Source organism: Grampus griseus (genome assembly GCF_964374135.1).
Source record: "Grampus griseus genome assembly, chromosome: 14".
Lineage (NCBI taxonomy): Eukaryota > Metazoa > Chordata > Mammalia > Artiodactyla > Delphinidae > Grampus > Grampus griseus.
In genome coordinates, this window is record NC_139008.1 from 26,956,671 (window position 1) to 26,978,710 (window position 22,040).

Here is a 22,040-nt window from a genome sequence, read left to right on the forward strand (position 1 = left end):
TTTCACAAGCCTCAGAAGTGCTCTCTTTCCTCCAGGGCTGCTAAGCTGCTCAGATCGACACCCAGAGTGATCAAGGGCCCCCAAACAAAGACGTTGTTGAGGCTGAACAGAGCAGAGCTGTAAGAGAGAGAGCGAGGGGGGAGGGGGAGGGAGGGAGAGGGAGAGAGGGAGAGGGAGAGGGTGGCCCTGATGACAGCATTTGGGTCTCTGGGTCCAGCCATGCAGGAAGCCTTCACTGGGCATGTCCCTTGGTAGGAAAGCCAATTTAGGTTGGGTTCTCTAACTTACAACCAAGAGTCACTTGACTCAGTGACTGTCTAGTCCAACTCTCTCATTTTATGCATTAATCCAGAGAAATTATCACTGTTCCAGCTGGTGGCAGTGCAGGATTAGAACTCATGCCTACAGAATTCCTCATCAAATCCCTTTATGCTCTGCCACACTGCTGCTTTCCGTAAAGTACCCTCTTCTTCTCACTTGTTTATTCCTCAATTACTGAAGCCCGTCACGCCCCGCGCCGCAGGAATTAGCCAGCACATCGCATGGGGAGAAGGCGCATGGGACGCACTTTGACAGTGAGTGCCACCAGAGCCACCCCAGCCCCAACACAAAGGCATTTTCCTGTTTGCTGCTTAAGCAGTATTTCTAAACCAGAGCCCAGGGCGTCTTCTCGAGTCTGAACAACACTCCACAGAGGACTTCTCCTCCACTTGGTATTTCTTTCCCAGTCTCTGTTGCTCCAACCGTCTCCTACATAAAAACACACTTACTTCAGTTCACTTCTTGACCAGGTCCTCCAAAAGGAGAATAATTCCAGAACTGAGAGTAACATGGCATTGACGATGAGAAACCGTGACGTCCAGTAATGGACCTCCAGCCAGTCCCAAGCAAATTCAGCAATCAGCTGGTATGGAAGGAAGGAGTACTTGACAAGGAATTCTCTCCACTGCTTCCATGTGGGCTCTCTAAGATCCTTTAAAAATAACACACAAGTAAATAAAACTACATAAAAATGGACACAAAAAATCATGAGGATTGACTTTTACACAAAATACTGTGGTTATCCCAGTGAGTTTTACATTTATTAAAACATACATACACATACACGCATATGCAACAATCTAAAATGAGATTTCCATCCACAAACCCACCTTGTAATAATTAATCTTACACTGGATAAATGTTACCAAAGGGCTGAACTGAGATGCTTGTTATATAATTGTGGAAGCTCAGAAGTAAAAAAAAATCCAAGCATGAGTAATCTAAGCATTATTAATAATGAGGTTGAAATGAATAAAAATTAACCAGCTTTACAATTTCTTCACCACTGCAAGGGTAGCTCAAACAATTTCAATTCAACAGCTCATCTGTGGTAGAATGATAACAGGTCATGGGAAAAGTAAACATATACCTTTAAAAAGTAATTTTGGGAAAATGAAAAATTTTCCTTACAGAATTAGCAGGTAATCTGTAACGAGAGCATTTAAACAACTCATAAGCATCCAGAGGCTAATGAAAGCCAAGCAAGACTGTGTACAACGGAGCAGACACTGAGCATCCCAAGAAGAAAGTCAGCGTGATAAGCGGGCAAGGGTTGATGGGGCTCTTTAAAACGGAAAGGTCAGGGGGTCTCTGTGCTCCCAGTCCAGCAAGGGCAGGGAACAGCTGAAAACTGGGTAATCAGAGAAACACTGTGCAAAGGGGCTAACCTGCAGGCTTAAAACTACACCCAAGGCTGAGGTCAGTTAGGTAGGCATTTGATTCAAGTGTTTAGAAAAGGGTCTTTGGAGATTTAGGAATTCTGTTTCAACATCATATACGATGATTCCTATATCCATGTGACTTTCGATATAAACGGATCAGAGGGACTGCCCCAAAAGTACCAACGTAAAGGACATTACCCTCTGATGACCAACTAGACACAATCACCCTGAGTCAATGCGATCCACTGACAGTTCTGAAGGAATCCATCAGAGCTGTGGTGGGTAGCTATCCCTGCCAAAGGCCCTGTGGTCAGCTGACTTGATGACTCCCATCAGTGAGCTGGATGACAGCTTACTATTCTGAGGCCAACAGGACGGATACTAACCCTGCCTTGTGGTAGGACAAATAATCATCCTTTGGGGATCCTGTTAAGAGACAGATTACCAAGCTGGAGGGCCCACAGATCTAACCCTTGGGCAATCTGGACCTATGCTATCTTCTTTTATAACAGAAGCAAAGCTGGGTTTTTCCCCCCTAAATATTTCAAGTCCAGAGGGTAACCCCTCTTGCTATGCAATGCAGGAAACAAAACAGGCTTCTGGGAGTGGGGAAGTTCCTGCTGTATTTTCTTTCGTAGGGGCTCTCCTTGCAAAATTCAAATGAAGCCTCTGTTGTTTCCTCTTCTCTGACAGGCGCCAGCCATGTCTCCAATTCCATCCCACACTGAGGAACGGCAGCATGAAGCCACTCAAGGCCCTCTCCAGACCCACCAGAAGCTTGGTGATGATGTCCTCCCCGGAGCTGTCTTCTTGCAGAGGGCAGATGGTATGGATGAAGGGCAGGAAGGTGTCTGTGTAGTCAAACAGGTAGAGGTACAGCAGACAGAGTCTCGGGGAGCTCTTGAGGGCGTACAGCAGGAACAGGGACCTGCCTGGGTTCACGGCCTGCAGAGGATGAGGCGGGTGCAGGGACTCGTTACAACAATAGCTGCCCACTCCCCACCCAGGCTCCTTCCGCAGTCTCACGCCCTCCTCCACGTGGTTTGCACTGGGAATGAATGAATGAATGAATGGGAAGAAGGGGCCAAGTAATCCATCTGTTAGGCTACATTATAGAAAGATCCAGTCTCTCTCCATGGGTGGGGAGGGATAGGGGGATGAGAAGCAAGCTCCTAGGCACATTTAGAAGAACACAACCTTTCGGGAAAGTAATCAGTGGGCACCACTTAATAAAAAAATCAGAAGGCCTCATGCACAAAATATTTAGTGTTGCATTGTGCATAGTAGAGAAAAAGTGAGATCTGTGACCTCAGTCCTGAAGTTACAGTAGATATTTAGCCCAGAATTCATACAGCCATGGAGGAATGTATAGGAGGGGCGTTGGATAATGCTCATGTTACAATGTTAAGTGAAGAAAAGATCTAAGATGTGTAGCCATCCACCTCCACAGTGTCAGTGCCGTGAAAGCAGGGCCTGCCTGATTCAGGACTCAGATCCCCTTTCTAAAGGACCACCTGGCTCACAAGAGATGTCAGTACATGTTTGCGGAATGAATACAAAAATAAAACAGCTGTTTTAAGTACACTCAGAAAATTGTCTAGAAGAAAACAGAGCAAAACGCAATATTACCCATGTCTGAATCTCAGGTGGGATTAGGGTCAATTTATTTTCATTTTCTTCACTTCTGTAAATTTTGCTATAATGAATGTATATTTATATTTTTCCTGATTATAAAAGAAACTTAAATATGATTCAACTTACTTGATGCTACTAAGCATCAAGTAAAATGGGCAAAAGATGTGAATGGACACTTCACCAAAGAAGATAGCAAATACGCACATGAAAAGAGGCTCATTATTACTAATCCTTAGAGAAATGCAAATTAGGCCAGTGAGATACCACTGCGCACTAATTAAAAAGGGGAGGGATGGGAAGGAGGGCTTACAAAGGGGCGGGAAGAAGCTTTTGGGAGTGATGTATACGTTCACTATCTTGATTGTGGTGATGGTTTCACAGGTGTGTATATATGTCAAAACTTAGCAAATTGTACACTTTAAATATGTGTATGTCAATTATAGCTCAACAAAACTGTTAAAACATATTCAACTTATTTGATGCTATTAGTGGCTTACCAATAAAGCTTTTAAAGTGTGATAACGGTTACATTTAAGAAGACAGTCCTTCTCTTTAGAGCTTCACACTAAAGTATTTAGGGGTGAAATAACATGATGTGTGGATATGCTTTAATATAATTCCAGGACTGTGGGTGTGGGGAGAGGGTGGAGGGGTACAGATGAATTAGGAGTGACCATGAGTCGATGCTCGTTGAAGCTGGGTATGAGTACTCTCTTCCCTCTATTTTTGTATGTACCTAACATTTTCTATATTTAAAAGAATTTTTAAGAGGTCCAACTTGTGAAATGGCTGATTCCAGGTCTGGGGCAGGAAAGGTACATGAGTAACTTGAACATCTTGTCGTGTGGGAACGGAAACTATCAAAGACTAATAAATCATGTTAAAAGGACTCATTAGCAAGTACGCTGTACCTCAATTCAAAAGTTAAATTTAAAAAATGGACTCAGAGAATGATTTGAAGAGACTCCTATTCAAAAAAGATGGGACAGTTGGAGCATCAATTAGAATAACTATTGAAATGTATTCAAATACATCAAGAATGTCAAAATACTCGGTTATTAATAATCCTAAAGAAAGAAATCGGTCACTTTTGGAGGACAACAGGGAAGCAAATTCTGAAACTGGTAAGTAAATGGAGAAGATCAAGCATTTAACCTGCCCTTCTGGTATAAACTGTACTTAGGATAATCAAAATGGCTGTTGACAGAAGATTTCCTTTTTATTAAAGATGTATGTCAGCTAACAAGATGAAAAAGAAATGAGAGAGTTACAGTATCACCATTTGGCAACCCTTAACGAACTAATGGATCTAAACAATCAATGATCATGGGACATTATGCGCCTCTTGATGGAAGAAAATACCACACCTATAAAGCAGCCTTGCTGAAACACCAAACCTAGACCAAAGTAAGCCTCTAGTCCTAACTCCTAGATTATAGGATATGCAGGGGAAGAAGGGACCTGTTAGGTGACACCACAGAGAGATAACTGGCAAAGTACAAAACGTCAGAAAACTACAGGAGAAAATGATCTGGTTTCTTCAACAAATAAATGCAGGGTAATGACAGAGGAAGGGAGAATCTACAGACTGAAAGAGACTTAAGAGACATGACAACCAACAAACAACCCAATTAAAAAAAATTCAGAAGACCTGCATAGACATTTTTCCAAAGAAGACAGTGAGATGGCCAATAGGCCCATGAAAAGATGCTCAACATCACTAAGTATCAGAGAAATGCAAATCAAAACCACAATGAGCTATCACCTCACACCTGTCAGAAAAGCCATCACCAAAATCACCACAGATAACAAATGCTAGAGAGGGTGTGGAGAAACGGGAACCCCTGTACACGGTTGGTGGGAATGTAAATTGCTGCAGCCACTGTGGAAAACAGTATGGGTGGTCCTCAAAAAACTAAAAATAGAGCTACCATATGATCCAGCAATCCCACTCCTTGGAATATATCCAAAGAAAACAAAAACACTAATTTGAAAAGATGCAGGCACCCCAATGTTCATAAGAGCATTATTTGCAATTGCCAAGATATGGAAGCAACCTAAGTATCCATCAACAGATGAATGGGTAAAGATGCTGTGGCATATAAATACACACACACACACACACACACACACACACACACACACACACACACACACACACACACACAATGGAATACTACCCTTCCATAAAAAGAATGAAACTTTACCATTTTGCAACAACATGGATGGACCTGGGGCTATTATGCTTAGTGAAATAAGTCAGACATAGAAAAATAAGTAGGTATATTTTGACTTATATGTGGAATCTAAAAAATAAAACAAACAAATGCCTATAACAAAACAGAAACCAACTCACAGATATAGAGAACCAACTAGTGGTTACCAGTGGGGAGAGGGAAGGCGGGAGGGGCAAGACAGGGGTAGGGGATTAAGAGGTACAAACTACTATATATAAAATAAGCTATAAGAATATACTGTTTAGCACAGGGAATATAGCAAATATTTTTATAATAACTTTAAGTGGGGTATGATCTATAAAAATATTGAATCACTATGTTGTACACCTGAAACTAATATTGAAAACCAACTTTACCTCAAAAAAAAAAAAAAAGACATGACAACCAAGTGTGGACCTTGTTGGGACCCTGGGTGGAACAAATCAACTGAAAAAAAAAAAGTAGGGTATTTGAATACTGACAAATTATTTGATAATATCAGAGAATTATTCATCCTGGGGGGGTATATTGTGGTATTTTAGTTTTGTTTTTCAAGAAGTCTTTACTTTTTAGGGCCTCTCCTGGTGGTCCAGTGGTTAAGAAAACGCCTTCCAATGCAGGGGACACGGGTTTGATCCCTGGTTGGGGAACTAAGATCCCACATGCCACAGGGCAACTAAGCCTGCGCACCACAACTACTGAGCCTGCACCCTGTGGAACCTGTGCGCTGGAACTAGAGAGAAGCCTGAGTGCCACAACGAAGATCCCGCATGCCGCAACTAAGACCTGATGCAGCCACATAAATTAAAAAAAAAAAGTCTTTACTTTTTAGAGATTCAATAAAATATTTACTTATGAAATATATGCTATCTCAGATTCAAAATAATCAGGGGTAGCAGGAGTAGGTATTACTGAAATAAACACAGCCATGAGTTGCTGTCGTATGGGTTGATGGAAGTTTTGTACTATTATCCTGCTTTTGGGTATATTTGAAATTTTCCATAGTAAAAGTTTTTTGAAAAATCTAACTTCTAAAAATTATCTCTATATTGTAACGTAGGTGAGACATAGAAATATGGAAGTAGTTCTTCATTTTAAAGCAATGTTTCCCAGCCTTTTTTTCATTATTACCCCTTAAGGAGCCTTTTAAAGACATTTTGTTCATAAGCCCTCCCCTGCCCCGTGAAACGTTAACACCACAGACATACCGTGTGTCTGCTTATGTCCTGTGGTCTTTGGAGGGCCACAAGTCACTGCAATACCTAACACTTTTCACCCCTCAAGAACCAATGGCCTTGGGGGCGATGCTGCTCCTATTGGGTGTGCAGGCTCTAAAGGAATACAGGTCCCAGAAATAGAGCCCGAAGGCACCCAGCCACATCTTGGTTAGTACGAGACAAAGGGAGATGACCGGGTTATATGTTTGTAGGTCTGGGACCAGCTGGACCAAAATATCCCAACTCTGGGGCTACCTTCTATCAGAGAAGGAGGATAAACCAACCTCCCAGTTAGGTGGTTACGACAACAGCACTGCTGTGGGGAGCTGTCCCTCTCAGGTCTGACGGGAACAGTGGCACTCAGGGGCAGCCGCACCGAGGGGTCTTACCACACAGCCTGCAGGCTGAACATCAAGCGACCACCCCTGGGGAGGGGCTGAAGCGCAGATCTGAAGGAGCAGACTGATGATAAGGTTCTGCCTGCTCTTTACAGTGCGACCAGAATACCAGCCCCATTCACGCTGGTGAATATTAAGTTTACTTTGACAGATTCTAAATAGAGGCTCATTGCTGGATACAGGACCCAGAAAGGTTCTGTCAGATATTAAAACCCACCATAGGTCTAACATTGGCTACAAGAAGTCCAGAATTTGACCGCATTAACAAAACTAATAATTTATGATAAAAGAGAAGTAGGGATTTTTTTTTTAAACTGACAAACAACACAGAAAACAACAAATCATCTATCTTAGGACCCTATCCCCATTCTTCAAAAATTCTGAAACTAGTGTTTTTTCAGCTTTGAAGCAATACATGCCAAAATAAACACAATTTTTTCAAACGGCACAGAATTGTATTAAATGACAAATACAATTCACCCTTCCACTCAAGTCTCAATCCCTAGATGAAAACATTGTTAACAGTCTGTGTATCCTTCCAGAGATTTTCTATGACACATACAATTGTGTAGCTTTTCTAACGTGTTTTTCTTTATTTTCAGTTAACAACTTGGGTATCATTTCTTGTTAGCACACCCAGGGTCACCTCGTTCCTTTGTAATGGCTACACGTATGGGTGAGCTGTATTTATTTAACCTGTTCCTAACAATGGGTGCTGAGGTTGTTTCCCACGTGCTATTACCAATGACACTGTGGTCAACATCTTGTTTAATAATTTCTGTGACTCAAACATTCAATTCTCACTGTGACTCTCTGAGGTCATTGGCTGAGGAGGAAACGGGACCAGGAGGCCCAGGGACTTGCTGGCGTTGCCACAGTCAGTGTGCCCTGGAGGAGCCTGGTGAGGAGCCCGGGAGTCAGGCTGCCGAGCCCTCTCTTGATCACAGCGCTATGCTGCCTGTGCTCTAAATGCAAAGAAGTGAAATTGTAGACCAAAGAGTAGGGGCGGTTTAAACTTTAATAGTTATTGACAAAGTGCTCTCCAAAGAGACTGCGCCAATTTAGGATCCGCACACATGAGTGCCTCTTTCCTCACGTTATGAAAGTTCTTATCCTTGATAATGTCACAGGTGAGAATGACGCCAGCGGGTTGTCTCATTTGTACCATAATTATCAGTGAGCATTTTTCCCCCATAAACTTATTGGTTATTTGTATTTATTTTTCTCCATGATGTCTTTTTTAGGGTATAGGTATCTGTACTCCAGACACTCTATGACTAATAAAAAATAGAGTATTCGTTTTACACTACAGTATTCGCTAAATTCTCTCTGTGAAGGAGAACCAGGTACAGTCACACTGAAGAACAATTTATCAGCATCTGGTAAAGCTGAAGATGTGCGTTACTTGTGACCCAGTAATCCTATTCCTCAGTGTATAGCGCAAAGAAAGTTTTACACATGAGCACACGAACTTTCCAAGAATGTCCACAGCAGCCCTGTTTCTCATAGCAAAAATGGAAATAATCTCAGTGGCCATCAATGGGAGAATGTATAAATGGTCATGCACTTGTGCAGTGGAATATGGCACAAGAGAAAAAGAGAGCCACAGACAAAAGCTACTTGCAGAAGGATAATAAGCTCAGTTCATGCCTTTTATGTTAAGGTTAAAAACCTAAAAAAAAAAACAAAAAACAAAAAACAAAAAACCTAGAACATTGTTCCTAGAGCTGTGGATATATAACCATAACACAAGTAGAAAAACAGGCTCAGGAAGGATACACAGGCATAGGGAAAGTGGGGATGCAGGGGGCTTCGGTTTTGTCTGATGTATTCATGAGCAGTGGGCAGGCAGATAACTGATATCTGGTGCTCAATACTTATTTTCCATTGAAAAAATAGAGTTCACCTTGTATTCCCAGAGGTTTTGCGGGGGCTTCACACCCAGTGCTTTGACTCGCTCCAGTTCCATGAGGATGGCTCTTCGGTGGCTGCTGTTTTCTATGGTATATGGTGCCCTGGAAAATTCTTCCTCTGTCAAAGTTAAAAGCAACCTAGGGTGTGGGCAAGGAGATAGGAGGAGATGTCTTTTGAGATTACATCCTGGAAGCAAACTTTCCACAGTCGGAGTTCCACCTTATCAACACAGATAAACACTTTAGGCTTGAGGTAAGACACCTAACATATGAAATAAGATTAATAATAGCAAACAACTGAAAGCTTACTATTTGCCAGTCCCTCTATTTTTTAAAGTGTGTGTGTACAGAAAAAAAAAATTGGGAAGAAATCCAATAAAACATTATGACATTAAGAGTAGTTGTTTGGGGACTTGCCTGGTGGTGCAGTGGTTAAGAATCCGCCTGCCAGTGCAGGGGACACGGGTGGGATCCCTGGTCCAGGAAGATCCCACATGCTGCGGAGCAACTAAGCCCGTGCTCCACAACTACTGAAGCTCACGCACCTAGAGCCCATGCTCTGCAATAAGAGAAGCTACAGCAGTGAGAAGCCCGCGCACCACGATGAAGAGTAGCCCCTGCTCGCCGCAACTAGAGAAAGCCTGCACGCAGCAACGAAGACCCAATGCAGCCAAAAAAAGAGTAGCTGTTTGAGGATAGTGATTAAATAAAGATAAGTGTAGATCCCTTATCTGTTCCCTTTCATCAGAAGACGTGAATTCACCTCCACAGTGATTCCTTGTTAAAAGTGCCCCGTAAAGGTTTATTCCCTTTCACTCAACAATTCCAGTTTTGGAATCTCTCCTCTGGAAGGAAGACAGTTACAGAAAGACATATTGTATTAAGTGGGTAGAGAAGTTTCTTTAACTACAATTCAGGGCGAGGGTGGGGAGGTGGTACAACTTCTTACAAAAAACAGACAAAGTGGGAGTATTTTGCTTCCTCAATAGAGAGTCAAGTGTTAAAAGCTCAGTTCAGGGGGAAAAAATGGACCAGGGTGGGAGGTGGGGCAGTCTAGCAGTGAGTGGACTACACGTCTGACTCAAATGGGTTAGAGAGCGGCTGCCTGGTGGTCTAAGTAACACCCCTACGTGTTCCCCCTTCAAGGAAGGGAGGGACCCTAGTAAAGATGGACAGGGCTCCGGAAGGGGCAGGGGGATTTGCTGATGGGCAGAAGCAGGCTGACGCATAGCTCAGCGATGAGTGAGCTCCTCAAACTAATAGGTTCCTCAGAGCATTTGCACAATGTAGTCTGGTACCGTCTGGAGCAGAAAAAAGGGAAACACCACATATGTGTGCTGGTAGAGATTGATTAACAGACTCTAGCCTATACACATACATATAAACACAGGTTTGCTTAGTACAATCGTATTTCCAGTTTAAATAAATAAATAACATGTTATTTAACACATCTATATGTATGCCTGTATAAACATTGAAAAAAATCTGGACAGGTGTCCAGCAAGATGATAATAGTGGTTTTCTCTGAAGAGCAGGATTATGAAGGTATTTCATTTCTAATGTCCTACAATTCTACTTTATTATTTTAAAATAAATAAATATATGTTACTTTTATAATCAGGAAGCAACAAACAATTAAAATGTCAGTCGATGACATAAAATGGTTCAGCTGCTTTAGAAAACAGTTCAATGGCTCCCCAAAAGGTAAACACAGAGTTACCTTATGACCCAGCATTTCCACTCCAAGACAGTACTGAGTATTGAAAATACACGTCCACACAAAAACCTTTATATACAAATGGTCGCAGCAGCACTGTTCCTAACAGCCCCAAAATGGAATCAATCCAAATGTCCATCAACTGAAGAATGGATGAATGAAGAATGGAAATACTCTGAACAGGCAAATCCAGGAGACAGAAAGTAGAATGGTGGTTCCCGGGGGCTGCGGGCGGGGAAAATGAGGATTGACTGCCTTTAGCAGGAGCTCTCTTTTTGGGGATGATGGAAATGTTCTAAAACCAGACTGTGGCGATGGCTGCACATATCTGTGAATATATTAAAAGCCACTGATTATACTCTTTAAATGGGTGACTTTTGGGGTTACGTGGATGGTGTCTCAATAAAACTGTTTAAAAAATGTCAGTGACGTATCAGAAGATTTTGCTTCTCACCTTCCATTTACTCTTTCAGATAAAAACCTGTCTCTGTAGAGAGAGGCCCAAGGGCCCAGCTGCTCCAGCCAGAGGACAACTTCTTCTGCTGTCCATGTGGCCACAGTCTTGTGCACCAGGAGGTCGTGCTCAGATTCCCTGCTGCTCCAGTGATACACCAGCAGGACCACCTGGGGAAAAGTGACATGGCCCTTATTCCACAGCAGGATCAGAGACGCCAATTTCTAAATATGTGAGCGTGGGGCCGGGAAGGAAAAAGCTGAGCTGGAAGGGGATGATGCCAAGTCCATAGATATGGAAGCCGGCAACACCACTGCCACTGAGATCTGGGGAGCGTGACCCTTGGTGGGCTCATCTCTGCTGAGTCTCAGGTCGTCAGGGAACAGAGACAGGAATAGGACTCACTGCAGGGCACCAGGGAGCACTGCACCCTTTTCCCCATCAATTTGGCCAGTGTAACTGACTCGCGTGCCTTTTCTATTGGAAAATTTGTAATAGTTAGATTTTTGTAGCATGGATAGATCTTAAAAAGAAAATAGTCTCTACACTGGAAGTTAGTGAAGGGCTGTGCTCAAGACATGGCCTTGAGTTCCAGCTTTAACACCTTTCTGCACCGGTTTGCTCCTCTCTACAGCAGGAATAATAACAGTGCCTATTGCATAGGTTGTGAAGAGGATGAAATGGGACAAAGCTAACATTTACTGGGCTCTGAATATTACGTTGCATATACTTGCATAGGCAACATCCCCAGGGTTCAATGTACATAGTGAATTACCACATTCGGTCACATCATTAATCATTTAGGGGTATTTCAACAGAACTGACTTCACGGGAAACTGTGGGAGGGAGGGGGACAGAGAGACATAAACTTACTGCCACACCAGTTAAAGCTGTGAGCACTCCGGAAAAGAATCCCCCTCCCCTCTGCTGATTCACTCGGCCAGTGTTGGGAGCTGAAAGAATCTTATCATTCCCATACTTCTGAAAGGCTGCGAGACTCTGGACTACATCATTATTCTGCTGAATGTCTGCAGATCGCATTCTAATTGCATCAGGAAATAATTTTTCAATGGCATCCCTATGGAGAACAGAAAAAAAAAAATCACAAGACAGTTTTTTGACTAAGTACACTTATAATGTTTAGAGGGCAAAATAAAACTACTATCAACATTTAATAATATATAAGGATTCTAGAAGAATGGACAAGAAGATTGGTTATGGCCCTGTTGGTAGCAGCAACAAATCAGAAACACCTATATGTCCACTGGTAGGGCAACAGCTAAATAAAACATAGCATATTCAAACATACAGTGGAAATACATTCATACAGTGGAAACATACATAGTTTTAAAAATGAATTTACTGGATATCACTGTGTATCAAAATGAATAAATTTATCCGCATTGTTGAATGAAATAGTAAACTGCAGAAACACAGTACACCACTGATGTGAGGAAATATTTGCATTTCCTATTGGCACATAAATGTATAAAAGTATTTTTAAAAATCTGAAAGATGACAACTAAGTCATAACTGAAATTATTCTGAGAAAAAGGAAGGAAGAATTGTAAGATGGGGGAGGAGGGGTTGAAGGGGTCTTTATCAGCAATGTTCTGATTTTTTTAAAAGAATGTAAATGACTATATATGTACTGCTTATGTTATTAAAAATTAACTCAGAAAAAAGGTGCAGTTCAGTAGTGAGAGTGAGACCAACCCTCAGGTCATACTGTAGGCTCTTCATTTTCGATTATACACAATCAGAGAACCCTTCTTCAATTTAAGGTTAACCCGCAGGTAAACCAAGGCTGAAAGGTCAGAGCAAAGTGGTGTAAATACATCTCCTGTGAAAAAGAGAATGCTGGGTTAATGTTTTCAGTGGAACTTCCTGGTACTCTGTTGATAACAAGGCAAGAGAAAAGGATTTTAGCCTCAAAGACCTCACAGGGACATGATGAACATTATGAAGGGAAGCAGAAATAAACCTGCTATCTGAAGGTCTTAACAACTGTTGTGTGATGCCATGCATGAGAAACTCTATTAATGTGATAAATGCAACAGAGTTTAGTCAAAGATTATGAAAACCAGCATCAAACCAGTTTTCGAGAATCATACAGTTAGACCATCTTCTCTATGAGACCTAGGGTGTTCTCAGTGAATACACATCAATATGAAGTATTATGTGCATAGGGTTACAGACAATGGTCTGATAACCAGCGTTTCTTTCTTTCCCCCATTTATAATAAACAAACAAATCACGGTCACCTGTGAGGAAGGGAGTCGGGACTTCCAGGTCCCTGAGCTCCCTGACTCACATGCCAGCAGATCCAGAATGACCCCTGAGGCAGTGGGCTCCACCCCTCTGGCCTTTCCAGATGTGGCTGCTCCCAGTAAGAGAAACCACACTGTACAGGCCCAATGAGCTACCCACGTGGGCTGAGCATTACCTGAGGAGAATATTGACTTTGGGGAAACCTTCCCATTTTTCTCTGCATTCTGGACACTCTGTTTTCTTCGAAGAGGCCCACCACAGAGCTAGGCAGTGCCGGCAGAAGCTGTGCCCACAGTTCAAGGTGGTTGGGTTAACCAGGATGTCGTAACAGCAGTGGCAGGAAAATTCCCTAACAGAAATCCGAGGGCTGCTGCTCTGGAGAGGGTCCTCTTCCTCAAGGCTTGTCATGTTCAGATCATTCTGCGGAGACTCTTCCATCTCTTAGCAAATTCTGGGATCCACAGACATAGAAAATTCCAGACTCAGAAAACTGCTGCAAAGCATCGTGAAATCTAGAAAAAAAGAGACAACAACAGAAATAGGAAAGATAATATAGTAGGTGTTTGAGATTACAGTCATTCTATTGATATTAAAGCTCTGATTTTTATATGTGACAAATTTGGTTTCTAAAAATTTACATTCCATAAACCACATAAACATCACTAAATTTTTCTGACCTATTGTCATAGTTTCAAAAATTAGGTAAAGGGCTTCCCTGGTGGCGCAGTGGTTGAGAGTCCGCCTGCCGATGCAGGGGACGCAGGTTCGTGCCCCGGACCGGGAAGATCCCACGTGCCGCGCAGCGGCTGGGCCCGTGAGCCATGGCTGCTGAGCCTGCGTGTCCGGAGCCTGTGCTTCGCAACGGGAGAGGCCACAACAGTGAGAGGCCCGCGTACCGCAAAAAAAAGAAAAAAAAAAATTAGGTAAAGCAAAATAGTATAGTGGAAAGTTCAATGGACTTGGATGAGGGAGGCTGGAGAATTCTAGATCCTTCCATTCTGCTAACTTCCTTTGAAGATGTAATTTCTTTGGCCTCAGTTTTCTCAATGAAATTTCTGAAGTCCTTTCAACGTACATACTTTTAAATAAGCCAGCTTCTTGGCCCATGAAAATGTCTGGAGTCGGCAACAACAGATGTACTTCATATAAATAACAGTTTATCCAAACAAATCTGCCTTCCCCTTAGGTAATTAACTCTTTTGACACCTGATTTCAGAGGCTTCCACAGGAACAGTACCTGGAAGACAGTGAGGTCTGATTCTCTGAGGTGCCCTGTGCCAGGTCCACTTGCCTGGGGCTTAATATCCACCCCCCCACACACCCCAAATCAACCGAAACATGCACATCCTGCCTTCTGGATCCCACCAGTTTGGTGCCACAGAAACACACTAATGTCACTAATATGCAAATGGCTAAGGACCATTCTCTTCTCATCCTTATCTGGGTCTTAAGGGAGTTTTTTATTGAGAAGCAGTATGATGGTGCCATGGAGTTAGAAGCTCAACTCTCCATCTCCGGGATGGTGCCTAAGTTACCTGGGCTCTCTGAGCCTTGTTTCCTCAGCTGTGGAATGGTGCTTACAGTACACAAACCTTCAAAGCTTCTTGTGAGAGTTAGAGATAGTGAACTAGGGTGGTGGATGGTGTAAACAGGGGCTAAAGAAATGATTATTCAGATTGTTACTGGAATTAGCATGGCGTAGGCACTGGTGGGGAAGAGTTTCTCAATCTCACTGTTGTTACAGGCAAGAAGGTAAATTGCTCTCGATCACCGACACTGGTCACGCAGAGAAGGGCTCTTTGCAGGCAGTGGTTAAGAACACAGGTCCCTGGGCTGGGCTGCCTGCATTCTTACCCCAGCTCTGCCATTTACTAGCTTTGCGCTCTGGATTTCTTTGAGTCTCAGGTTTCTCATATATAAATAGGGATGGTAATAGTATTTACCCCATTGGGAGGTTTTGAGAGTTAAGTAAGAGAATGCAAGTAAAGTGTCTGGCATACGGTAAGTAGACCATAAATGGTAGTAATTTCCCTGATTTTCAGGGAAGTTTATCACTTTTTACAGGGCACAAATTTTATATAGAGCATGATAACACTATATTTTAAACAAGCAAATCTATAAACAAAGACTAGAAGAAAATACAATGAAGTATTAGTAGTTGGTTGGGTGGGGGAGGATTGTGATTTTCTTGGTTTTGGTTTTCTGTATTCACCAAGCTGTTCTTAATGAAAATGATGTTACGATAACTGCAAAAATATAGAGAAAATTATAAAAAGCAATCATATTTGCTCATTATTTGTATGTTTAGGAACATCTAAACATTTTCTAACTGCTTTCCTTTGGGCAGCCTCTTCAAATTACTAAGGAAGTAGGAGATCTTATATGTATAGGTTTTTAGAAAAAGGAATCATCATTTTGATAAAGTAGTTCCTTTATTTGGCTACTACGGATTAAACAACTACCATGTGGACAGTATTATCCCAGGAAATAATAATTGGACCATTGCTAGCTACTGACCATCTCTGGGGAGCTGGGCACTGGCAGGCACTTTAAGTACATTCATGAGCACATCTTGATTCAGTGTTGGAAGAAGGATTATTATTATTATTATTTTTTTTTTTAAGAAAGGGCCTCCTGCTCAGAGTCTCAGGAGACCAGAAATTGGTCACCCCAAAGCAGTGCCCCTCAAGCAGACCATTTCACAGGGAAACCATTAGGGAGTAAGCTGGGCTGGGCCCAGGCTGCAGGGCAGACAAGAGGCCGAGAGCACTGTCTCCAGGCCCAACCAGTTCTCCTCTGCCCCCTCAATGTTGCCTACCAGGTGACCCCCAAGGACACACCCTCCAGCTGACCCTGCAGGATCTTGCCCCCAGGCCACAGGCAAGGCCTGGATGGAGGCCAGATGTTCCTTGGCCTGGTGCCAGGCCTCCCAGAGGGCTGACACTGTGGCCGCAGCTTGCTTGCCCACCAGCCTGCCTGGCCCCGACAGTGTCCTTGGGTGAGGAGTGGGCCTGCCCTCGGCAGAGGCGTGACCACCACTGCCCACCCACAGACGGGCTGACACAGGGACAGGAGGCTGCAACAGGATCCGGTTTATTCTGCTTTGGAAGGGTGGTCCTGAGAGTGGCAGGTGCCACCCTGTCCGGGGCAGAGGGAGGGCCCAAGGGCTGGTTAAGGCCAGTGGTGGGAGACGCAGGGGGATAGGCAGCCTCTATAATGCAGTGAGGCCAGGTTGAGGCCCGGAGGCAGCTGTGGTAGGCCGGGGCGATGCCCCTGCGCCCAGGGTGGAAGTCACCGGGCTGGGACCAGGCCATGGGTACGGAGCCATGACCCAGGCCACATGGGCACCCCGGGAAGTGGGGCACAGGGTCACAGGACACGAAACATGAAACACAGGCACATGAGTAAGCACGTGGACAAGTGGGCACAGATTCACAGGCCAGAGGAACACCCGGTCTCAGCTGGACACATGGACACCATGGTGGTGCCATACAGACCACAGGGGACAGACACATGGACTCGATGGCCACAGGGGACAGCCCTGAGCCATGAACTACGAGGGACAGGGGAAGGGGGCCTTTTGGCATGACTGCACTGGAATTGCGAGAAGGGGGTGCTGGGGGCAGCCCATGTGCAGACCCCGGGGCTCAGTCCGTCTTCCACACTTTGTTAAGCAGCTTCACCACCTCGTCGTAGATGACAAACACGACGTCCACGTCCAGGCACACCCGGCCCAGGCGGGGGACGGTGCCCTTGTAGAACGCCTTGGGGCCCTCGTTCCTCAGGATCTGCAGGCCGCGGCCCCATGTTGTATGGTACTTATGCGCCTCCAGGCCCTGCATCCGGGTCTTGATCACGTCCAGAGGAGTGTTACCACAGACACTGGCTGTGCCTGTGATGGCGCCAAACACACCAGCGATCAGAAGGGTTCATAGGGGCTTGTTGGGGTTGTCCCCTTGGTACCAGTTGTGCAAGGAGGTCACGACAAAGAAGAGAATGGCCTGGTTGGATCCCTGCTTCAGCACAGTGGCCACGATGCCCTGGTAGGTCCCTTTCAGCCCTTGTTCCCAAACGATCTCCCTGACCCCGTGGAAGAATCCTCTGTATTTGGGGCTGGGGTAGGTCTGGTCATGGATTAACTTCACCTTGATGGTCTCCATGGGGCACACGACCACCATGGCATCTGCCACACCGGCGCCCAGGCCGCACAGCAGCCCGCGTGTGCTGTCTAGCCGTCCCTGGGCGTCCCGCATGTGGTTGCTGAGAAACTCGAACATCCCGAACCGGACGGCCGCCTTTGGGATGGAGCCGTAGAGCAAGGAGATGAGGCCGCGGTACAGGCCGGGTACGCCATGGTTGTGGACCGTCCGCCGCACGCAGTCCCCGATGCCCTCGTAGCGCGGCGGGTGCAAGCACTCGTCCAGCTGCAGCTGCGTCTTCACGTGCTTGGTGGGGAAGGTGATGCAGATTTCCGTGTCGCCTGCCAGGATCGCCTTCCCCGGGTGTGTGAGGGTGGCCTTCCTGGGTGCGGGCGCCCCTGCCGCCAGAGTGTGGGGCGTGGCCATGGTGGGCGGGGTGGGGGGCCCGGCGGCGGCCTCTCTTCTAACAGGGGTTAGAAGAGATGGGCTTGAATTGGGCGCTGTTCTTGGTGTTTCCTGGGGAGCAGTGAGTGATATACCTGGAGATACAGGTCTGATACAGGGTCTTGCGTGACTGGTTAATGAGAGGTGGGCAGATGGGAGCACATAAAAGTTTCGGAGGCATTGAGATCAGCAAAGCTGTCCTTGAGGATGATAAATCTCATCAGGAAGGCGGGCTGAGCTGGGACAAGGCAGAGGTGAGGTGCCGTCACTTCTGAGACTAAGGTGGCAAACATGAAAATGCAAAGAAAGGGATCAATCTATCCAAGAGATGTTACAAAAATCCTTTATGGGCTTTGGTGATTAGAGAGCAGAATAATCAAAGATGTTGTCTAGGTTCTAGAACAGGGGAAGAAGAACAGTTCTGCTGATAGAAATGAGTCACTGTAACCAAACGGAGCCCAGCTTTAAGAGAAGTAAGTTGAATTTCGGAAGAGTCGAGTTTGCAGTGATGACCAGATCTCCAGGTAGAACTGTCTAGTGAGCAGGTGGAGATCTGAAACTGGAGCTGGGAGTTAAGGGGGAGGCCAAGTGTATGGATCTCGGAGTCATTTGAAATGACAACATACATGGAAATTAATTTCTCACAAATTAACCTTTTAAAACTAGAATGCACTAATAATTCTTAGTTTACCAGATCTGAAAGTTTATTTCTCATGAGAGAAAACAAATCACACACAGACATCAGAAGTGTATTTTATAAGTCATGTTTTGGGACTTCCCTGGTGGTCCAGTGGTTAAGAATCGCCTTTCAATGCAGGGGATGCAGGTTCGATCCCTGGTTGGGGAACTAAGATCCCACATGCCATGGAGCGACTAAGCCCGCGAGCCGCAACTACTGAGCCCGTGCACTCTAGGGCCCGCGTGCCACAACTAGAGAGAAGCCTGCGTGCCGCAAGGAAAGACCCTGCATGCCACATAAATAAATAAATACTTAAAAAAATGCAGAGGGAACAAAATATTAAGGATCTGTTTTTTTTAAAAAAAGTCATGTTTTGAAAAGCTGAGGTGGCCACTAACTCTGTTTTTTAATTGTCTTTGACAATCTAGAAACTGCATGGACTTTGATTACTTCTTAGGAATCTTGCTCGTTTCATTTTACCCTAAATTCAAAAACTGGAAGTTAACAGAGAAAGAATGCACAGCTTAACTGAATTCAGCTGATCTCTTCTGCTACTTCTGTCTGTAAGTATTTGGGTTCTTTCCATTAAAGAAAGCAGTACTTTTAGAGGACGAAAGTGCCTCTTACGTGATAAAAAACTAGCTCAGATACTAGAGTTCCAAGTTGTGGCCTTCTGACTTGGATAAACACACCCTCCTGCACTGGCAATGGTTAAAGGCTTCTTTGAGGAGAAGGCCCAATGTTCCTTTGAGGATGCTGATAACTGTTCTCTACAAACTTGGCACACACACCAGCAGGTTGGAGCTGGTTTGCTGGCTGAGTTCCTTCACAAGGAAGCACGTGTTAGAACACGCCCGCAGCCTACTGCTCTTTCCACCTCGTCGCAAAGCCTCAGAGAAGGCTTGGGGGACATGGTTAGGACAGGGGCGAGAAGAATCATTCCATTCCCACTCCCAGTGCCCTGTTCACATGGAGACACTTTGGTTTGTCCTTAAACATCACATGAGGGCTTCCCTGGTGGCGCAGTGGTTAAGAATCTGCCTGACAATGCAGGGGACACAGGTTCAATCCCTGGTCCAGAAAGATCTCACATGGCCGCGGAGCAACTAAGCTCGTGCGCCACAATTACTGAGCCTGTACTCTAGAGCCCGCAAGCCACAACTACTGAGCCCGCGTGCCTAGAGCTCGTGCTCCGCAACAAGAGAAGCCACCGCAATGAGAAGCCCGTGCACCGCAACGAAGAGTAGTCCCCGCTCGCTGCAACTAGAGAAAGCCCGCACACAGAAACAAAGACCCAATGCAGCCCAAATATAAATAAATAAATTTAAAAATAAAATAAAATGATGGCTGGAACACCACATAATTGAAGAGCACGGCGAGACCACTGGACTGAGTCACTCTGAAGAGCTGCAGTTTCTGAAAGTTGAAGTTGTGTCTTCAACTGATGTCTGGATTGGCACTTCAGGGTGTCAGGGCACACTCTGAAATCACTTGCCAAGCTTGTGTTTGTGCACACGAGTGTTTTCCTGAAGGAAATCTATAGTTTTTATCTGATCTCAAAGGGGACCAAGACCCAAATTAGGTTAAGAATCATTGTTTATCCAGTGGGATAAGGGCTTTCTTAAAGTACCCACTGCCCTGGCTTCCTAGAGTGCCTGTAATGAGCCCAGGTGAGACTTTTCACAGTGTGGCTGCATTACTGTCAAGAGCAGCCATCCTCCGCGACCTGTCAGTCTCAACAGTGGTAGCCACTGCTCAGTGGTGACATCTAGTCTTTTTCTTCACGTGGTGCTTCTCTTTCTCCCCCTCCCTCTTGCTCTTTCTTTCCTCATCTTCCTTCTTCTCTTCTTTTCTATTGAATTTGGTGCCAGCATTAAAAAAAATCTCACTTCACATAAAAACCCAGATTCCTGGCTGCTTCTGAAAATCAGAAGATCTGGCAACACTGGGCTCTCCTTTTGTGTGACAAGAATCAGCTGAAGCTGAGTATCTGAGCAGCTGCCCCCTTCACACAGGGCCAGCTGGCTCCAGTTTGCTGCAGTCCTCACCCAGCTGGTTTCCTCATTTCCACTAGCTGCCTGACCCCTGTGGAGATCTGTGTTTTCACAACCTGTTCCATAAGGTAATGCCTTCACGGTCTACCGATGAGTGTTTGACATTTCTAGTTGACTGGCCTTAGGTTAGAAAGCTTCTGGAGTTCTATCAGCTTACTTATTGCTGAGAAAGTGATTGCTTATGAGGTTTCCCACACAATTTTCTACATTACCGCTTCTATTCTGCTTTAGCGTCAGAGGCTCAGTAGATTGTGTGTGTGAAAGGCTGTGGATGAACCTGAGGGCAGGGGCCAAGTCTAAAAATTCTAAGTCAGCTTTATTCTCACCATATTCTCACAGACCTAGCTCAAAATGAGTGAGAGTCCGGGGGTTTCCTATTTATCAAATATTTCAGTAGAGGCCTTTAAAACACTTATTTTAATTTTTTGGACCTATTACTTACTTCCTGGTTCTGAGAGACAGTGTAACGCATCTCAGTTTTAAAATCAGAAGACAGGTTCTGATTCCCAGCTTCACTACGAGCTGTGAGATCACAGGCAAGTTATTCATTCTCTCCAAGGCTCACATCAGCATATATAAGCAATGGGGTTACTGCTCCTGATCTCACAGGACTGTCCTGAGCATTAAGAGCACAGCACACAGGAAGTGCTCGATAAACGTGGTCCCTTCTTCCACAGCACGTTCCAGTGGGTGACATTTCCCAATCCATACAAGTAACGAATCCCTAAGTGGGTGGTTCTCATGCCCATGCCCCATAACCAACAACTTTCTCTACCATGTAACATTTACTTATTTATTTACTGAAATGACCATTTGCTTTTATTGCAAGAGACATGGACACTTTTATTTTTTTGGCTGCGCCACACAGCATGTGGGATCTTAGTTCCCCGACCAGTGATTGAACCTGTGCCCCCTGCAGTGGAAGCGTGGAGTCCTCACCACTGGACCGCCAGGGAATTCCCGACGATGTAACTTCTAAAACACCTGGGGAGATATTACTTCCAGAGGAGCACACCATCTCTAAAGTGGCAATGTCAAGAAATGGCATAAAATCTTAGAAAGCATTAACATGTGAAATATGACGTGAATATGCACATATGAACAAACTGTACAGATGACTTTTTCTAGAATGTTCACGGGTTAGGTCTGTTGGCACAACTGATAGGAAACAATTATCACAAGATATCTATCACCATGACC

At 44.6% G+C, this 22,040-nt stretch overlaps 2 protein-coding genes across 2 annotated transcripts in view; both read right to left on the reverse strand.

Annotated features, from left to right (window-relative positions):
* BFAR (bifunctional apoptosis regulator) overlaps positions 1–22,040 on the reverse strand; it is a 29,085-nt gene that overhangs the window by 2,154 nt on the left and 4,891 nt on the right. Inside the window, exons 2-7 of the mRNA XM_082670610.1 lie at positions 13,700–14,036; positions 12,127–12,331; positions 11,254–11,423; positions 9,076–9,220; positions 2,475–2,648; positions 771–973 (exon numbers count right to left, since the gene is read on the reverse strand). Coding sequence (XP_082526736.1) covers positions 771–973; positions 2,475–2,648; positions 9,076–9,220; positions 11,254–11,423; positions 12,127–12,331; positions 13,700–13,962 — 1,160 coding nt within the window. The 5' untranslated portion in view covers positions 13,963–14,036. The remainder of the gene's footprint in view (positions 1–770; positions 974–2,474; positions 2,649–9,075; positions 9,221–11,253; positions 11,424–12,126; positions 12,332–13,699; positions 14,037–22,040) is intronic.
* On the reverse strand, positions 17,172–18,089 carry LOC309832598 (tricarboxylate transport protein, mitochondrial-like; the record flags this gene model as incomplete). Its single annotated transcript, XM_082670534.1, is given in 3 exon segments — positions 17,172–17,447; positions 17,449–17,460; positions 17,463–18,089. Coding segments are annotated over 3 exon segments (915 nt in total).